The sequence below is a fragment of the Lepidothrix coronata genome, unplaced genomic scaffold, assembly GCF_001604755.1.
Source record: "Lepidothrix coronata isolate B3197 unplaced genomic scaffold, Lepidothrix_coronata-1.0 Scaffold87, whole genome shotgun sequence".
NCBI lineage: Eukaryota > Metazoa > Chordata > Aves > Passeriformes > Pipridae > Lepidothrix > Lepidothrix coronata.
This window is the reverse complement of record NW_016690267.1, coordinates 3033643-3052571: the sequence shown is the minus strand read 5'-3', so window position 1 is coordinate 3052571 and position 18929 is coordinate 3033643. Positions and strand designations below refer to the sequence as shown.

Here is an 18929-nt window from a genome sequence, read left to right as displayed (position 1 = left end):
AAAGTCAGTGAGGCAAATGATGATTTTTCCATAGTGAGATTTTTATAGTCTTGATCTTGAAAATATGCTTTGGGCCCAAGCTGTCTATCAAAATCCTTTGAATTAGCCAAAGGAGTTTGTGTTGCTGCTAGTGTACAATTAGAATCAGAAAAGAGAAGCAGAAAGCTTTCAGAACAAGGCATGTCCCATCATTTTTAAAATCTGGGCTATACTAACAATTACTGTTTTTAAAAGAGCTGGAAACATAAGCTTTTCAGGTCCAGTAATAAGAGAATATTGAAATGGAGACATTTCAAACTGAAATCCTGGGTACACCAAGGAGACTTCAGTAAATACCATATGCTGTTAGTGTGGCTCAAAGCACTGCAAGGAAATGCACGTGTTTATTTTGTGCATGTACATAGAGGCACGTGTGTGCACACCTGCACATGTAATTTGCTGCTGAAGGATTTCGAGTATTTAATTGCATGATTGTAGCACACACATTCAGTCCCATACAAGCAATTCCCTACTTTATTAAACACATTGTGCACTTGACATATTGGTTGTTTGCTTTTTTAGACCTGATTTATCCATCACTTCCATTTCCAAATTTGACTTATTGGTCAATTCCTTTTTAACATTTGATGTATTGGTCATTTTCTTTCCAAAATTTGATTAAAGCACATTGCAAAAGTCCTTTCAGATCTCTTTCTAAATATTACACATATATCTGGTATGTGCATTTAAAATCTTAATTCCAAAACTTTGTTGATTAATAATTCATCTCTTCCTATCTTGGGATAGTCTTTCTTATATGCCAGTATAATCTGAATTAGATGAAACAAGCAATTACAGTGGACATAAAATACAGAAAGTGTAGCTTTACAATAAATTGCTCTCTATGAAGCTTTAAAGAGAGTCTGGAGATTTAATAAAAAGCATTAAGACAAAATAGGAAAAAATTGAGTTTTAGCTTCAACATTTTTATGCTCTAGAGTTACAAGCTGCAAAGGCAAACAAAAGGGAATTCATGCTGTGCAGCTCCGAGTGCCCTGGGGACACCAGTGAGGGAATCTCAACGTAGAAACTTTGTTTGTCACGAAAAAAGACACGGGCAAATCTCCGGGGAAACAAGACAGGCACAGGGTTCCAGGAAGGGTTACCTGGTCGCAGTTCTGCACCCACTCAAGCCAGAACAAGTTGCAAGAGCAGCCTTTGAACAGGATGAGAACCTGATGGAGTGACAGACTCCGCGGTGAAAGCAACGCAAGGAGGGAGCTGAGCCTCGACTTACTGGCCAAGCTCCAGCACAGGTAATTAAATTCTGCCTAGCTAAATTCTCTCTGCACTCTCAACGAGATATAGGTTTGTTATCTACTTCCCAATCTGCCCCAAACTGCGGGCAGCATTGTTTTATACAGCCAGACTGCTGCTGGGTTCCACTGGTGCGTGAAAGGAGCCACATCCATCCATCTCTTATCTGCCTCACAGGGGTGTTTTGAGGGCTAATTAATAAATATTTGGAAAGATGAAAGGTACCCAGGAAGTGCAAACCATTATTATTTCACACTCACCTCTGAGCAGATCTCTAGATAAACTCTACAACCTGGGAATTCAAACAGTTACATGAATGGATTTTGGGATTAGCCCCCCTGAATGGTCCCATCCTGCCCAAGGCTGAGCACCTCCCAGGAGGAGCTGAGCACCAACACTCCCACTGAACCAGACAGAAATCAACAGAGCTCCTCATGCACCACTTACAAAACAAGGTTGCCTTTGTGGAAAATTTATTTGGACTTTAAGACACCTCTTCTATGTTTTCGGTAAGAGCTCAGGATGACCACCATCAAAGTGGTGGGTTTAGAGAGGGCTTGATCTGATCCTGAAAGGAGAAATGGAAGGAGCAGTGTGAAGTGGTCACAGCTGGCTCTGAGGTCTTTACACAGTTTCACTCAATCTACAGAACCAAAAGTAAGGACTGTGCAGGAATATGAGCTGGAGATGCCAGGGTCAAAGTCAAGGATGTATGTCCCTGCCTCTGGCCCTGTAAAATAAATATAATAGTAATAATAAAATTGACAGTAAGGAGTACAAAACTGGCAGTTGTTGCTACAACACCTTGCTGTTATGATGTAGGGAGATCTCCTTCCTGACAAGAGACTTCTCACAGGACATTTCATGGCAGAAACAATCGGGGCTCCTGGCCTTAGCTGGAAGACAGAGCTCCCAATTAAAGTCAATCTATGCTGCACTTGGCAGCTTGTCTCTATTAATCATCAACACAAGGAAGGAAGTTGGCTCTGGATGGCCTGATCCCTTTGGTTTCTCCCTGACATCTAAAAACCACTGGGACAGTTATAAAATAAAACCACTTAAAAAATAAAATACAGGCTTTCAGTTTTAAATGAGCTTCCTTAAAAAGATCCTGCCTCAGTGCTGCCAGGGCCCTGGTGCAAGAAGCTGCCAGGATGGCCCCGTTGGGAGCAGCGTGGCTGTTCCTGTAGTGGTCCCTGACCCTTCCCACAGTGGGCTCCCTCTGCACTGGCTGCTGATCACTGGGGGTCAGTGCTCCCAGGAACCATTTTTCCTATGAAGATGCATCTGTGAATTGCCTTTGGATATACATCTCCTGGATACTATGACTCCAAGCCTGATAATCACAGATCTATCCAAAGCCCACTGAAACTACGGAAAAGAGGGATTTAGCAGGAACCCCTACATCCAGATACTATCACCTTATTTCTGCATAACAGCTCATGACCAACATACCCCAGAAAGCTGCATTTTGGCTGGTTGACTCATCTGCTTCCTCCACTGACTGAGTGCAGCACCACTTGATGTGGACAAGCAGAGAAAGCTATTTTAAATTATACCACCCCATTCAGTTATTAAGCTACAAATAGGCAGCAATTTCCAAAAAATTCTTGGGATGGCCTAAATGCTCCTATTTCTTTTATCATAAAAAAACTCATAGGGTTTTGTATTTCAGTACTTTCTGGGGGTTTTTTTGGTTTCTTTAAATATGGTGATACAATTACATTGCTCCACCTTTGGACAAAATAGAGATTTCAGAACTTCTCAATAAATCTATGTGCTTCTGTATATTAAAATCTAGTTAACCATCACAGAAGCATGTAAAGAATTTCTCAGCCCTTTTCTAGAAAAACTGTCAAAGGAGAAGTTACCTGCTCCCCACAGCCAGGTACCTTGAATTTGGTCAGACCTATTTATTCATTTCCCATAAAGTAGAGCAGCCTATTTCCTGGCCCTATGAAGGTCTGAGTGAGGTCAGACCACTCCTGACAAAGGTTTTCCACCTGAGGACTCAGAAGACACCATGAGATAAAAGATGCACCTATACCTCAGAAGATGGGGTCCACAACCATGTGTGTGAGAGCAGGAAGATTTCAAAAGGTGGGATAGTTTGAGCAGCAAAGGCCTCTGGACTTTCACTGGCCCTTTTTTATATGTCTAAAATGATCTGAGCTCTCTGATTTTCCTATGCATCCAGTAATGACTTCCTGTCCTCCTCAACCACTCCAAAAGTCAATGCTACGCTGTCCAAGACAAACTGCCCTCTTAAGAGGAATTGGGAAAAGACTTGTGCCCCAAGTGAATAATATCCAGCCCCCTCTCACTTTCCCTCCCTTTTCCACTCTGCCAGCGTTTCCCACGCAGCGCAAATCCACATGCGAACACTTCACACAGCAGGGAGCCGGTTCTCACACCACCAAATGCCAAATCCCCCAGAACACTTAAAAACAAACACGGTGCAGTTCGCATCCTGCACTTGTTGAAATACAAAATGGGTCCAATACCTTGGTTTTCATCTGCTGGCTTCCCCCTGAGACAATGTTTCAAGACAAACAGGTTGCGTGTGGGTACGATGTGGAAGTGGTTTCAGTGAGGTTTTACACAACCCAGTTCCCACCGCGGCTCAGAGAGCATCCGAGTACCCTCTGCTTCAGAGGTGTCTGCTCGGGGTGTGGGTGGTTCAGGCAAAAGACAGGGATCTCATTTTTTGCTGACTGGGCTTCTGAGAAGGGGCTCACCACTCACACTGCTCTGCAACAGCCCACTGTGCTTCCAGCGATGAAACGGCGTCAGAGCCATCGACTGTCACCACTCACGTGTCAGTGGAACTCTGAACATGCTGCCACAGGAAACTACAGGATTACCCTTTCCAAAAATGGACAGGGCTTACAGTGCTACTTGAAAAAAGCAAATAAACTAACAAACAAACAAACAAAACCCCCACAACATCAACAAATAAAAAAAAGAAACAAACCAAAACTCCCAACATTACAGCTGTTGGCTCTCACTCTGTTCACCTATTGCTGCACACAGGGCATCTACATCTAGAGGAAAACAAGGAACAGATGTTGGGTGATTGAAAAACTTGAGCCTTCCATTGTTTTATTGACTTGTCACCACAGAGAAATTTGCTTTAATTTACTTTAAAAGTAAATGACTTGATCTTCATAAAACTGGTGGCAAGTCACAGTTCTTAATGAGGATGTTAAACAAGGATTCTGTTTAACAACCAGAGGCACCAATTCCAAATGCAATGCCTATTTGAACAGACACATCTATCTTCTCTTTTGAAACACGCTGGTTTATTTTCAAGATGTTCAACATACCCAGGGAAAAAAAGAAGCCTTTGAGCCCTTGAAAGCCTGTGCAAAAGCTTTAGGGTTTTTTTCCCCCTTCATGATACTTGATTGTACCAGATTGTACCAAGTAACTTCCTTTTTTTTTTCTTCCTGAATGAAGTAATTCATATCTAAATAGAGACCTTTTGAACTCTACTGGCTTTGAGATAATCTACAATGTAACTTGAGGAAAAGTGAAAGAAGGAAAAAATGCCAGGAGTCCAAGGACTTAAAATCAGGCAGACACTCAACTTTTTTAATATAAACTACCAGCTTGTGCCAGCCCTGGTTGCAAGCCTTGGTGTTTTTGAGAGGCTAAATTCAGCTTCCCAGCCCCAAACTCCAGCATTGCCAGTCCAAATCAAACACCACTGATGACTGCAAATGGGAATGGTGTCTCCTGGGTACTGGGAAGGGAAAGGTCTTTCAATCACCTCACAACCAGCACAGGGGTTCACTTCCCACCACAGCCATGAATACACCAACAGAAGCAGATAGCCTGTGAGGCAGAAGGTCTTCACAGATGAGAAATGAAGACATCCCCTTCACAAAGAGATAACAGAGAGTTTTCAGAGGCTGGAGAAGAGACTGTCACCTTTATTACTTTCATATGTCCTTACTACAAAAGGAAAATTTACTCTGTAGCTCCTGATCCAAATATGTTGTTCACAAGATTTTGGCTACAACAGGCCTTAGCTGAAGACTGTACTGACTCATGATCTTTTCCCAGTCTTTCTTCATACTACAAAATTCATACAACTATGCAAGAAATTTCAGCTGCACCTACTTGGAAGCAATTTGCAGTTCACAACTTACAGCTGTTACTCAGCTTGGGTGACAGCTGAGTTTTCTGCCAGCTAAATTTGCCACACTCTCTGCCTTGGTCCCAAATTTTGTGCAAAGACCTGGAACAAGACAAAGCAATGATGGACCAAGGCATAGAAAGATGCACTGAGTGCTCTCTGCTTCTGTCAAAGCAGCTGGTGCTGCTCTGAAGAAGAGGCTGTGAGATGTGGTGGGCAGGAGCCTTAAGAGAGGGAAAGATAAGCAGAGCCAGGAGTAGGAAACCCAGGATGTGGGAGCTCCCCTGGCACTAAGACACTGATGTTGCCCTGCACTGGTATGTTATCACTGATGGGAGAAGCATGGGAAGTGGCCATTTGGCCAAGAGGTCCTTCCCAAACCCAGCACTTGCTCAGGCCCTGGTTCAGCACAGCCACAGCACTGACACTGGAGTACCAATTTCCCTGCAATTCAGAGAAAATGGCTCTAATTAGTCACAAGCTCTTCTTCCTGCAGCTCCCTGGAAGTCTCTCACCCAGGCATAGACAAGTCCTCAGCAAACTTCAGTAGCCTGAGAAAAGCTGAGCCCGAGGTGTTAATGGCTGTGACTATAATGCAGTTAATTTAATTGGGTTGTCCATCCTTGATACTTGAAAAGTCCCTTTCAGTGCTACAACTTTTTTTAAACAACTGAGTTATTATTTTCTCTTGAACTCCATTTCCATTTTAATGCTGATGTTCACTTTCTTTTGCAAATTGAGTGAAGTTAAAACTCTCCCTATAATATACCATCCTTTTGAACAACTTATTTCCTTTTGGTGCAGTTTCAAACAGATAGAGCTGTAATGGCCAAAATAAATTTTATCCCAGAAATACAGAAAGCTAAAAGTTAAGCTTAACTTATAAACCTTTTTTAAGAGAGATATAATCATGCCAGCCTTATCACCGGCACAGTCACAGTTGTTTAGATTTATTATGCCGTAGTAATCAGACTATACAATAAATTCGCTATTGCAATGCATTAATCACTTTGCAAAGAAAAATGTAGTACTGAAAGGAAGACAATACATTTTCCCCTCTCTTCCTTCCCACGGTAAGAACTGGTCCTTAACTCCATTCTTTAAAGAAGAAAGCACATATTTTCACTTCTGCTGCTACATCTATGATTTGAGCCAATGGCTCAGAAAAGTCACTCTCGTTTTGCTTTTTACATAAGGGAACTCTGTGAATATTTCTCAAAAAATCTTCCTTTAGAGCTAGGAAATACTTTGGGTAAAATATCTACTTGACTTGATTGCTGCTTTTTCCTGATTTTGCATATGCTTTCATTGTGTACAGCAAACTTATATCCTTAGTTGAAACAACTTTTTAAGCTGATGAGATGGACCACTAGGGGCATGCAGATGTCCAAAATGGTTTTATAAGAAAGGGGATGAATACAATGCAAAGCAGAAGTGGAACCTCAGAAGAAGAAAAAGACAGGGATAAACTTCATTCATTATTAGTAAAATCTGTCACATCTGATCTCCAGAACTGGTGCCTGGTCTGTACGAGTGAGGTGGCAGCATGTGCCACTACATCCGTTGGCACCTTTCAAGGCAGGGTTTGGTTAAGACTCCAGTTAGGAAGCCAAAATCCTGCAAAACTTAAATCCACCTCCAGGAGATCCTCCCTGGTATTCTGCCCTGCAGATTAATCTCACTGTGGGGCAATTGGTACCAGCATATCTGAGAAGAAAAGTCCCTCGGGAATGTTTACTGGCAAGTAAATACTTTTGGTTTGCTCCAGGACATCTCCCCACCTCCCAGGCAGGACACTGGAAAACAATGAGAAAAGCAGAATTAGCAGGCTCTGTTTCCCCTCAATTTTTTTCAAGGCACAAAGAGAATCTTCATTAAAAGAGCCCTAAAGTATTTTCCAACTTTTAAAAAAGCACCTTCGGGCCAAAAGCAAAGTCCAGGTCTATGCAGATGGCTGAAAAACCCTCTTTGGTTCACCTTCATCAGTAGCATTTTGTGGAAAACTTCCTTCTGTCACAAAGGAAAAGCTGGGTCTAACCAAACTAGGGATGAGCAGCAACACCAGCAGAGGGAAAGGTGGTGTGCAGACGGCTGTAGCTGCTCAGCTGCTGCTGAAATTCATGAAACCTCTGGGACAAATTCTGCATGGAGCACCTTGAAGGCAAACCCCAAAGTGTTACCTGCATCCACAGAGGCTGCATCCTATTTCCTGTTCTCACCTTTATATATAAAATTATAAAATGGCAAGACATGCTTCCTAAAGCCTGTCACTACACTCTGGCTGTATGTTGCACTACAATATTACTGTTAACAGGGTAAATTCATGGGGATGCTGGAGTTAATGCTCCCAGGTAAAGAAATGCTGCCTACCTTCCATCCCTAAAAGGACAATATCAGAGTAAGAATTAAATTATCCCCCTTTCAGATGCTGTAAAGCCTCCAGGCAGCATCCTCACAGTCCTTTTCAACACAGGTAAATTGAATTCCAGCAAGTTTACTGTATGTGGACTCTTCAGACAAGATATTAAATAACAACATCACGACCATAACCCACGAAGAAAAGACTGAAAAACGTGGAGCTGTTTAGTCTAGAGAAAAGGAGGCTGCTGGAAGCCATAACAACAGCCTTCAAATATGCAAAGGGTCAGTGCAAAGAGGAAAGGAATGGGCTGTCCTTGGCGTCTGAGGTGACTGGGACATGAGGGACTTGTGCTGCAGGTCAGACAAGGAGAAATGCTTTTAGGAAGGGATGGTGGACAAGATCTGCCAGGGAGGTTCCACAGAGGTGTCACACTCTCCATGGGGGGCTTCAACGACAGGTTATGCAAATATCTGTCATGGATAATGTAAGACTGCCTGACCCTGCCTCATGGCACAGGGATGGATTACATCACCTCCTGAGGCATCTCGTAACCCTATTTCACTTATAATTTTATACAGCCGAGCCCTCAAGGGTAATTTTCCCCCCTGTGCAAGCTTTTCCCTTATCTATTCAGGGTTGCTCCATCAGTTTTTCCCACCAGTTAATTACCTGACCCCAGGCAGATCTAAACACCGGCACTGGTGAAGGAGAAGCCTTGCACAAACCAGCTCCCAAACCCATGCAGGGCTGCAAAGCCCTCCAAAATCAGGCACGTGGGACACTGAGTGGGGATGTGCTGCCAAGGAGCAGTGAGTCTCCAGATGCGCAACAGTGACAACCACCCTCTGACAGGCAGAGTTTGCTATGGGGGAGGAAGCAGAGATTTTTGGGTTTGGCTCTTGCTTTCTTGAATTAAATTAAAATTTCAAAATGCATAAAGCTTAAAAAAAAAAAAAAAGTTTAAAAAAAGTGAAAAAAGTGAACCAGTGCCTCTTCCACTTCAGCCTTCCCAGTCTATTTTCCTGGAAACTTTTTTCTGCCATATATGCCATGACAACCCATAATCTAAACCTTTTTGATGCTTTCTCTTGCCAAACTAGTGAATTTATTTCTCAAATTAGATTAGCTTTTTTGATTGCAAACTGGGAAACCTAAAAGTACATAATAAATTGTAAGAAATGCTTAAAGGGATAATATATCAATAAATAAACCTTGCACTCAATCTGAAAACCATTAGGTAGTTGGAGTGATGACTGATTTAACACTACCCATTTAGTTTACCTGTGATAATGTTTTATTTAAACCCAAGACTTCATATTAGGTACAATCCTGACTTAAACCTTCATTTGGAAATAATTGTAAGACATTAGGTATTTTTTCCTTCTCTTTTTTTAAAAAAAGATTTAATTAAAAACACAAGATGAAATAAATATTTTAGGCAACCAGCAACAAAATGGGAAAATACCATGTGTTTGGAGTTTTAGTGCCCTCTGAGTGCTGGAATTTATTTGCAGCAAGCAGAAAATAGACAGCAAGCATAAAAATTCAGCAGATTCCCGCTAGTAAAATTATTTATCAAGCTAACAAGGGAGGAACCCTTCTAGTAGCAACAAGCCAGCAAGGAAAAGACGTGCCTTTATATTTTACCTTTGGGTTAGCACACCAGTAAAAATGCCAACTGACAAGCACTTCACATAAACATTTCTTTCTAAATGAGCTGCCTTGTTAGAAAAAAAATCTAAGCAAAGGAGCAGTACAGTCAACAGACAGAAAAACCCAGGATGAATACTACATTGCTCCACATTACAGGAAAATATAAAGAAAGACATAAAAATAATGTTGATGCATAAATGACTTTAATGAATTAACACTTCATTTTGCATTTAAATAAACCAGTAGGGCTATAAATCCATCTTAGCTTCAATTTTTCCAAGAAAGAATACGTGTCGGTTATCTATTATTTCGATCTTTTTTTACCTCTGGAACTAAACGTATGCACACAAAGTCAAAATAAAAAAAAAAAACCAAGTGTGAAATACGTGTGTGTGTGTGTACATGCATTCACTGTGCTGTTGTTAGCTGTGCTGCTCAAGCCCCACTGCAATATTTATCGTATACTTATTTTACGACTGAAGCCCTGAAGTAGGTTTTACAGTTTAGTTTAACGATACCAAACTTTGATTATAAATTATAAGTGGCTTTATTGCAGCCTGAAGAGGCAAAAAAAATTTGGAGACACTTGATTGCCTGATCCCAATTAAATTTTAAAGAAATAGTAAAGCGACACACATTGGCTGAATAGCTGAGCTCCAAGGAGCACTGCAAATTACTCCTGCCCGGCTGTGCAGCAGGGCTATACCCTCCGAGGACTTCTTTGCTGGAATGAACATTTGACAATTGTCAGCAAGCTTTAAAATAAAACCAAACTAAACAAAAGAAAAAACAAAAACAAAACAAAAAAAAATAATCCCAAGGATGGTTCTCAAGCATTATTATTTTCATTGCAGAAAAAAACAGCTCGTGGGAGGGTAGGGGGCAAGATCAGACTCAGCATTTCAGATGATTCTATAACTCAGGAAGTGGAACCTGCCACAGTTGTTGACAAAGAGGAAAAAAAGGAAAGTTTTACACTAAGTGGAGCAGTCAGAGGGAAGCACAGGCTGGAGCAGTATTTCTGACCAATCTCAGATGATTTTCTGGACACATTTATAAGACAGACCCTGTACTACTCACTCAGAACTCCAAAGGCAGGGAAGAAAGATGGGGAAAGGTGGTGGTGGTGGGGAAACCCAAACAACTTAAATAAAAAAAAAAGTCTATTTTGAGCTTTTGCTCCCCTCAAAGCCTGGCATTCCTCTCGCCTCTGCAGCAGCTCACAATGCAGGGAGGGAATGCAGCGTCTCCCACTCCCTGCGCCAGTGCCCCAGGCTGCTGCTCCAGCCAGCCCCGGGCATTGCTGGGGATGAGGGAGAAAGTCTCCAGCTCCGAAATTCCACCCCTGGGCCCGATCCTGCATTCTTCTCACACCCGAGTCCTGCAAAAACAATGGGATTTTTGGATGTGCGGAAAATGCCGAAGTGAGCTGGCATTTGTTAGCTGCTGATGGATTACATTAATATGAATATTTGTCTGTAGGGGACAAACACGTCTGAGAAGCGAGTGCAACATTATGGGCAAAACATCAGCAATAATAACAAAAAAGGGTAGAGAGAAGCATCATTGATGTAAACCATGAAATAAATAATATATGTCAACTTTTATGTTTCTTGCCTTTGATCTGGGTACAGCTGACATTAAGTCCAGGAACTGATACCTTTTTAGCTGAGAAGACACAAGATGTCAAGTTATATTTTTTAGTGCAAGGCCAACACAGGAAAACAAAGCTAAAGGAGTCAAAGAAGTGAGCACAACAGAAAACACAGAGATTATCTCTTGTCTTGGGAAAGAAAATGATGTGACTTTCCATGGAAGCTGAGTGGTTAATATAATGTTGTCTCCACTTTGCCATTCCTTCCTTCTCAGAATATAATTTGGGTCCAAGCAATATGGAAAGAGATTGTTCCTGAGCACAGCAAGGAAGTGCTGTAGGTAGAGCCACTGCAGAATGAGGACTACAAGATGTACTTATATACCTATCCCTCATTCCCTGTCTGCCTCTCATTTTAAGTCTCTTGTAAAGCCGTTTGAAAGTGGAAGCTGTTTGGAAGCACACATAAAAGCATCCATTAAAAGGTATCACATTAAAACTCCATCAGATCCTGCCCAAGTGATACAGAGGCAAGCTGGAGCATCACCACAGATCCCAGGGAGGCTACTCCTGCCTTGGCTTTGGTGGAACCAAGCAAATCCTGCCTTTGTTTTACTTTCTTGCTTGCTTTTTTACTAGCACCAGCCTTTTGGCATGGGTCTAAGTCCAGAACCTCTCTATTAGCTCCCCCATGCTCCTGAGCATTTACACAGGAAAAGGAAGCAGACTTTGGCCCTAAGTATCTGTGCTGGAGCTGAAATGGGGTTAGTGGGTTGCTCCCATCAACATTTACAGCTGTTGCTGGCTAAAACCACAGCCAGGAAACCGCAGGCGGGCAGGGAAAGTGCCACCTCTGATTTTCACCTCTTTAAAACACGTACCTCTCCCCAGGGAAACAGCTCTTCCTCCGGGAGACTCCAGATACGTTGCCGTGCACCCCGCTCCTTTATAGCCTGGCCCCGTTAAGCACTCACACGCCTTCACACCCCCTTTCCTTAAATTAGCCTGCGCCTGAATCCGGGCTGGGCTGCCCGCAGAAGGGCCGGGGAGCCCGACCCTGCCGTCAATAACCCAGCACAATGCCCCTGCTCAACGCGGGGCCGCGGCTTAATTACCTATCACCGCTAACAAAAGCGCTCTTTATTTTGATTAACTTTGAGGGAACAAGGTTCCCCACCATCAGAGTATGTTTAAATAATTACGCGGTGCAGACTAATATGCCTGGAAACACAAAAAGAGGGGGGAGTAGGGAGAGGCGAGAGAAGAAAGGGAAGACATGAGCTCAGCCTTACTTCCCAATTTAAACTAGGAATGACCTCAGGGTCAATTTTTCAGAGTATCTCAGATCAATTCAATTCTCACCTCCGCTGCCTACCTGCTAGCAAATGAACTTACTGTGCCTTCCAATAGACAGAAATGACTAAAAGGAAATCGCATTTAGCTGCATCTGAATAACCATGGTTATTAGATGATGCGTGCAGAGGAAAAATTACCATTTCCCTTCTCCTTCTCCTCCTTGTGATTGTCATTCTCACCTCACTGGTGATTAAGATGTAGGATGCTCTCGCAGATTGTTAATTAGGTGTTAATATCTGCAAGGGGCCACAGCAAGCTCCTACACCTGAGGTCATTTCTCAGAAGTCAGGCTGTCTCCGGTGACAATACCTGTAATTCCCATAGCTAGTTTGATTCCCACTCAACAGCTGGAGCTAGTGTTTCTTTCATGTCTGGTTTCATTTCCTATCTGAAATTATATGAGTGCTAATATCTTTATTATCTTTGCCGTAGAAGCGCAGTGCTGGAGCGGGGCACAGCGTGTTGTTCATGGGCTTGCTTTCTTTCTTTCTTTCTTTTTTTTTTTTTTTTCTCACGGCATTTTCAAAACATTTCAAGCAAAAATCTTTACGGTTAGCAAATTTACAGCTGAGGACTCCATTACAGATCGGGAGGGGTAGAAGGTAGGAGGGAAACAATAATAATTTGGGGATGGAAGAAAAGAAAAGCTGCACAACTGCTGAATGATAATGGCTCGAACCTTGGGAAATAAAGGTAATGGCAGGAAGGGGAGGAATTACAAGGACAGTGTGACCTCTACATGTCTTGCAGGTGCACAGGAGCTATTCCACATATGTGTGTGAATGTATAGGTATTAAAGATATATTGTCTTTAAGAGAGAAAGGGGGCACATAACTGAGCCATGATTTTGCCTACACTGTGACACATTCAAAATCAGGGTAAAGTTAGGTTATGTGTAATTCAGAAAATTACCAGCTCCCAAAGCACCTGATTTTTGTCCTCCTGGCCTGGTGCACTCTGGAGACTAAATTCCCATCCCAGTAGAAATGGTGCGTGGGACTTGGGCAACACCAATGATTTCTCATCCCAGGATACAAAGTAAGGTACATGACAAGCACTTCAATAAACAAGCTTTCATTAAAGGGCTTCAAGGAACATTACAGCTATTTTTTAACTCCCACAAAAGCCTAGAAGGTAAGAGCTAATTATCTATGTTTATAACTGTGTAAACTGAGATATAAAGAGATCAACGGTAACAGACCTTTAGAAGAAACCTCAGATAACAAGTTTAAAGTGCTTCAGTATTTTGCTGAATCTAGAATCAAATAACTGGGTCAAAGTCTCACAAGTGAGTCAGACCATGACTCCCAGCTCCTGCTTTCTTCACTCTCCAAACATTGGGACTATATGTGGAAGCCTGAGAAGTAATTTTATATGTGGGATGTTAAATCAGTACTTGTCCTGTCTCATCAATCTCCTGTATTTTGGTACAGTGTGAATCATTTGGTAAGTGGCACAAATTAGAAAACCCAGAAGAGATGTTAAAAATACTACTTTTTTTTTTTTTTTTAGCACTTAACTTAGAATCCTTTATCAGAACTAAACAACAGCAAGAGCTTCACCATTAGAAAATATTTTAGAGCTTACTCTAAACACAGGGAAAACTATTAAATTGACTTTGCTGGGAATTTTAGGGGAGCAAAAGCTGTCACATACAGCATATACTTTCTCTTTGCTCATAAAAACTCAAGAAGTTTTCTTACTTCAGATTCACAGAAATGAGCTAGAAAGGAGTTTTATCCATAGTAAAGTTGTGCTTTTTATAAACACTTTAGAAATTTTTTTTACGTATATGAAATGACCTGTATATTGTACAAAATATGTTTGGGGAGAGGAAAGGGAGAGAGAGAGGTTACTATGAATTTTTTAATCAAGAATAACATATTGCATCCCATTTGATAAAAAAGATTCTCATTTAGGCTTAATACAGCACATCTGCTTGAAAAATACATACAAGGCTCCCATTGACTGCTGTGGGAAGTTTGCCAATAATATTTCATGGAAGTTATCTTGATATCAGCCTTGGAAAATACAGACATTTTACAGGGAGTGCAAATTCAACAACGGAAAGTTAAAAATAACTCACTCATGCATAAAGAAATTTGATTGGTTTTACAGTTCCTAGCTTTAATTTTCAATTTTATCAGATGTATGGTCTAAGAATAAAACTTAGGTGACAAGGTCTAGTTTACAGTGAAGTTGGGTGGTTTGACATTGCAGGCCATGGCCATGAAAGATGAAATGATGTCATGGACAACACATGGACTCCAGTGCACATCAAAAATACACATGAACAGCACGAGGATGAAAAAGGTCTTGCACAAAACAAAAATCTCTTTTAAAAATGCATATGAGAATGCAGGAATAGCAGTGTAAAGTAAGTAAATGTATACTTTCAGAGTGCCATGATTTCCCCTGCGTGAAAGGTCTTAGAGGCAAACTGGAAAAGGAACAGAAAATACATTTCTGTTCTTTACTGCTCCTTATTCTCCCCTTAGTTTAGGTCTCATGCATATGGGGAAATGAGGTAGTAAACTATACCACAGTGCTATCCGTTCCCTGGGTGGACACTCCTGCTCCAGAATAAGAGTGGATTTTCCTGGTTAATTTATTTTATTTTGAAAGCAGCTTAGCTGTGTTGGTGAGGGGGGAAATCCACCCTTACTCCCAAATAAGAACATCCATCCAGGGAATTCCCAGCTCAGATACTGCAGTATGAGTTCAGATTTTGCTTTTCATTAGTATGAAAAGGCTGTAGACATTCCCATCGTGGTGGAAGTGTGGAACCCAGGAATTCAAGGGGGATTTTACCAAAGCCTGCAGTGCGGCCAGGAACCCACCCAGGACCTCTCCTCTCACCTGGGATGTAGGTAGGATGCAGTTTAGATCCCAGGGTCCACCATTGCCACATCCTGCCCTTGGAGCTCTAAAAAAGTCCTTCAGAGCCTCTTTGAAAACTGAAACATTAAGTGTTACACACAGTGATAAAAAAACAACAGATTTTTTTTCTTGCCCTTTTTAAGAGAAAGCCCGACTACAGTCTTTTAAGTCAGAAGAAAATTCTACTTTCCAACATCATCATGGTGATCAGGAAATAGAGGGATGTTTTGTTCCTGTTGGTTTCATGATGTTGGAGGATGGAAAAGGTCTTCTGCACCAACAAAGTACACTGAAGCACAATAAAATACACATGGGGTTACATGTGTATTATAGGGTACAGATGCTGTTAGGGTTGGAAAAGGCCTTTGGAAAATAACAGTTGCTTTGTAAAATACCACAATGTCCCCTTCGTGGTATTTTATGGGGCAGCAACGAATTTTGTTGCTGGTGTAACAGAGCATTTCATAAACACAATCTTTGTCCTGCAGTGCTTACTCTGAAAACTCCCAGTGATCCCACCAGGCTGGAGGACATGACATGACAGCACCACCTGACCTCCACCAACCCTGCTGCCACCTGACCTGGCAGAGACCTTACGGTGAGAACCTCTTAACCGGCAACCACCAAACATTCCAGTCACACTCACAAAACGAATTGCCTCGAAATGCTAAAAGCATGCCAGAAATAACACAACTCCTTCAAAGAAGCCAAGTTAGAAAGTTAGATCATGGAAACTGCTGGCCACTGCTACAAATGCACAGTCTAAAATTCCCCTCAACCAAAATGCCTCCGTGAATATCAAGTGAGTGCACCTCCCGACAGCGTGGAGGATCGGAGTTTTCATATCTAAGCTTATTATACCTAATATTGCAGAGACACTTCCCTGAATTGTCCTTCTCCTTCCCAAATTCCCCATCTGACCAGATGTCTTTCTCTCTCTTGCTTTCACCTGTCAATCATGTTCACAGCTGAAATTTGATTTCTCTCCCAACAGTAACCTTAGATGAAATATTACCATAGGGGTCAGAACTGTCTGAACCTTGCCATAAAAGTTTGTTAACTCTTCCGAGACTCAAGAGCTATTTGCTTAAAAGTAATGGATTTTGCTGCTGGTTGGTTTGGGGTTTTTTTTCTATAATATGTGAAAACGTAACCACAAAATAATGGAGGAAGGTTCAAGGAATTGTCCTGGAGAACAGCAGGCTAAGCAAGTCCTGAGATCACAAGTGTTCACAAGCTTTTCTTCTTTATTATATAGATAAGAAGAATATGTATCACTGATTTATATAAATCTAATAGTCATATATATATAAATTGCAGGAAACACGAATGTTTTCCTATGGGATTATTGAAATTAGACATGTTACACTAGGAGCAAGGTGATGGAATATGTGCTGCACCTTTGCAAGGAAAACACACGCTTCATGTATTTACTTGAGCTGAATCGTGACTTGGTTCTGTCCTTGCAAAAAAGCATATTGCACTTTAAGTTTTCACAAAAAAAAACAAACACAAATGGTCTGGTTTCCCTCTCATTTACAATTGTGAAATACAGAAAAAAACATGCAATTAAGACAAAACCCTACCCAGGGTGTTCCTTGAGGAAGTGAGAGGAGCATCAGGCTCAAAATGAAGCTCTTCTGGTGCTCCTTGAGAAACTTATTCCTGCAGCCCATACACCATGAAAAACTCCTCTCAGTGCTATTTATTTTAGAGTTTATAGCACCAATTACATCTTCCTTGTCTGCATTTAAATTTTAAATAATAAATCTATTATTTAAATTTATTTTTAAGAATAGAAAATAAATGTATTATTTTATTATTTACACTTCTTTTAAAAATAAAAATAAATCTATTACTTAGACAAGCCTGATTCTATGAGTTAATAAAATTCAGTTGTTTTCTAATAGCACTTAACCATTGATCAAAGCACGGCAGGCTGTACAGCAGCCTGTGTTCTTAACTAAAATAGGAGGTTTCATAAAAAAATTCACACAGGAATCTGTCATTGCAACCTTGGTGCTCATTTAACCCACTTAGTATTTTTATAGTCAAGGTCAATAAAAATCAGATTCCATAAAAAAAAAAAAAATAAAGTGCCTCTTTGAGTCCAGCAGGGGAAGGGATTGAAAGTTTTAATTCCCACATTTTCATTAGCGGCATATTTTTCAGTCAATGTTGACAGACTGAATGAACATGAATTTCCAGAGGAAAGCAGTGCTGTGAATTAAACTCTATTGTAATTTGTAAGTACTGAAGTTGTCTAACACAGACTCATGATTTTCATCGAGATCTGAGGGAGATCTTCAGAAGACCCATCCTTAATCCCCGTAGCTGATGTCTGAACGCTAGCATTTGAAGAAAAAGAAAGAAAACATTTGCAAAGGATTATATATGAGTTGTGGGACACGGGAGAGCTGCCTGGCTGACAAAAGTACAAAGCCCCATCATTGCAAACGGTTTCTCGGTTTCTCGTAGGCACCTGAAAGTCAGTCTCACCCAAAAGCCCAGGAAACTGCACCACAGCCTGTCACTGGGTCCCTGGGGCTGGAGCAAAAAGCACCATCTTAGCAGCAGAAAACAAAGCAGCAAAATTACCACCCCTGCTGAAATATGTCAAATTGCTAATGAAAATGAAAACATACCTTTTTTTTTTTTTTTGACCTCAGGTGACAGGGATTTTCACATCACCGTTGTAGATGATTCTCTCGGGTACCTAATTTAGTAAATATATTAAAATAAACCGTTATTAAAAGGAATATTTAACATTGCAAAGCCTGTCTTTTGTGCCACTATGGTACAGAATAGGACCTTTTATATGCAAATCTAAATTAAATTTAGAAAGTCTCTTGCACTGTTTATTAACTCTGAGTGCAGAAGAAATGAACACAGTTTGAAGTGAAACATTTCTAGCTCACACATCTAGTATTTACTTCACATTAATAACAGGAGATTCTTACTGACAAATTACCTTAAAAACATGTATTTCTGGCTCACCAGTGAATATCAGCTTCTAAGACATAAAAGCATGTAGCTTTCTGGATTTCTTTCTTAATGATCATTATTAGCTGCAATAATGTAATTGGCAAAATAATAATCAATTTTTGTACACACTCCATTATTTTCCAGACAGTAGTTTAATAACGAAAGCAGAGCTGTCATTTCTCCCTGCAGTTACTCACACTGTACAAATTCATCCTGTCAACACATATTTAAAATCTAATTTAAAAAAAATTTCAGCATAGAGTGAATCTTTGTACAATAAGTGAGATAAGTCAGCGAGTCAATTCACATTTCTTAAATATGGATATTTGGTTGTGTCCCTTACAGTCAACTTTCTCTCCCTGAGTGTGCATACACAGGCATATACATATATTTTCTACAAACTGCCTGCAGGAATGCTTCAGCTTCGTCCATTTATTGTAACTGTGCAGCATAATCAGAGCAAGAATAGACCACAAGTCTGATTGACTTGAATAAAAAAAATAGGCAAGATGAACTATAGGTGCTTTTCCAGCATTTTGGTTCCAGATCAGCTCTGAAAACAAAAGTCGGTGGCATGGGGTTTTTTGTTTGTTTTGTTTTTCTTTCTTTCTTTCTTTTTCTTTCTTTCTTTCTTTCTTTTTCTTTCTTTCTTTCTTTCTTTT

General features: G+C 40.8%; 1 protein-coding gene across 3 annotated transcripts in view; it reads right to left on the bottom strand.

Annotated features, from left to right (window-relative positions):
• MAF (MAF bZIP transcription factor) overlaps positions 1 to 18929 on the bottom strand; it is a 186807-nt gene that overhangs the window by 156373 nt on the left and 11505 nt on the right. For 2 of the 3 annotated variants that reach the window (XM_017820963.1, XM_017820962.1), the window contains exon 2: positions 17928 to 17998. In XM_017820963.1, the coding sequence (XP_017676452.1) occupies positions 17965 to 17998 (34 nt within the window). In that variant the 3' untranslated portion in view covers positions 17928 to 17964. The remainder of the gene's footprint in view (positions 1 to 17927; positions 17999 to 18929) is intronic. The other variant, XM_017820964.1, reaches the window with a different exon arrangement.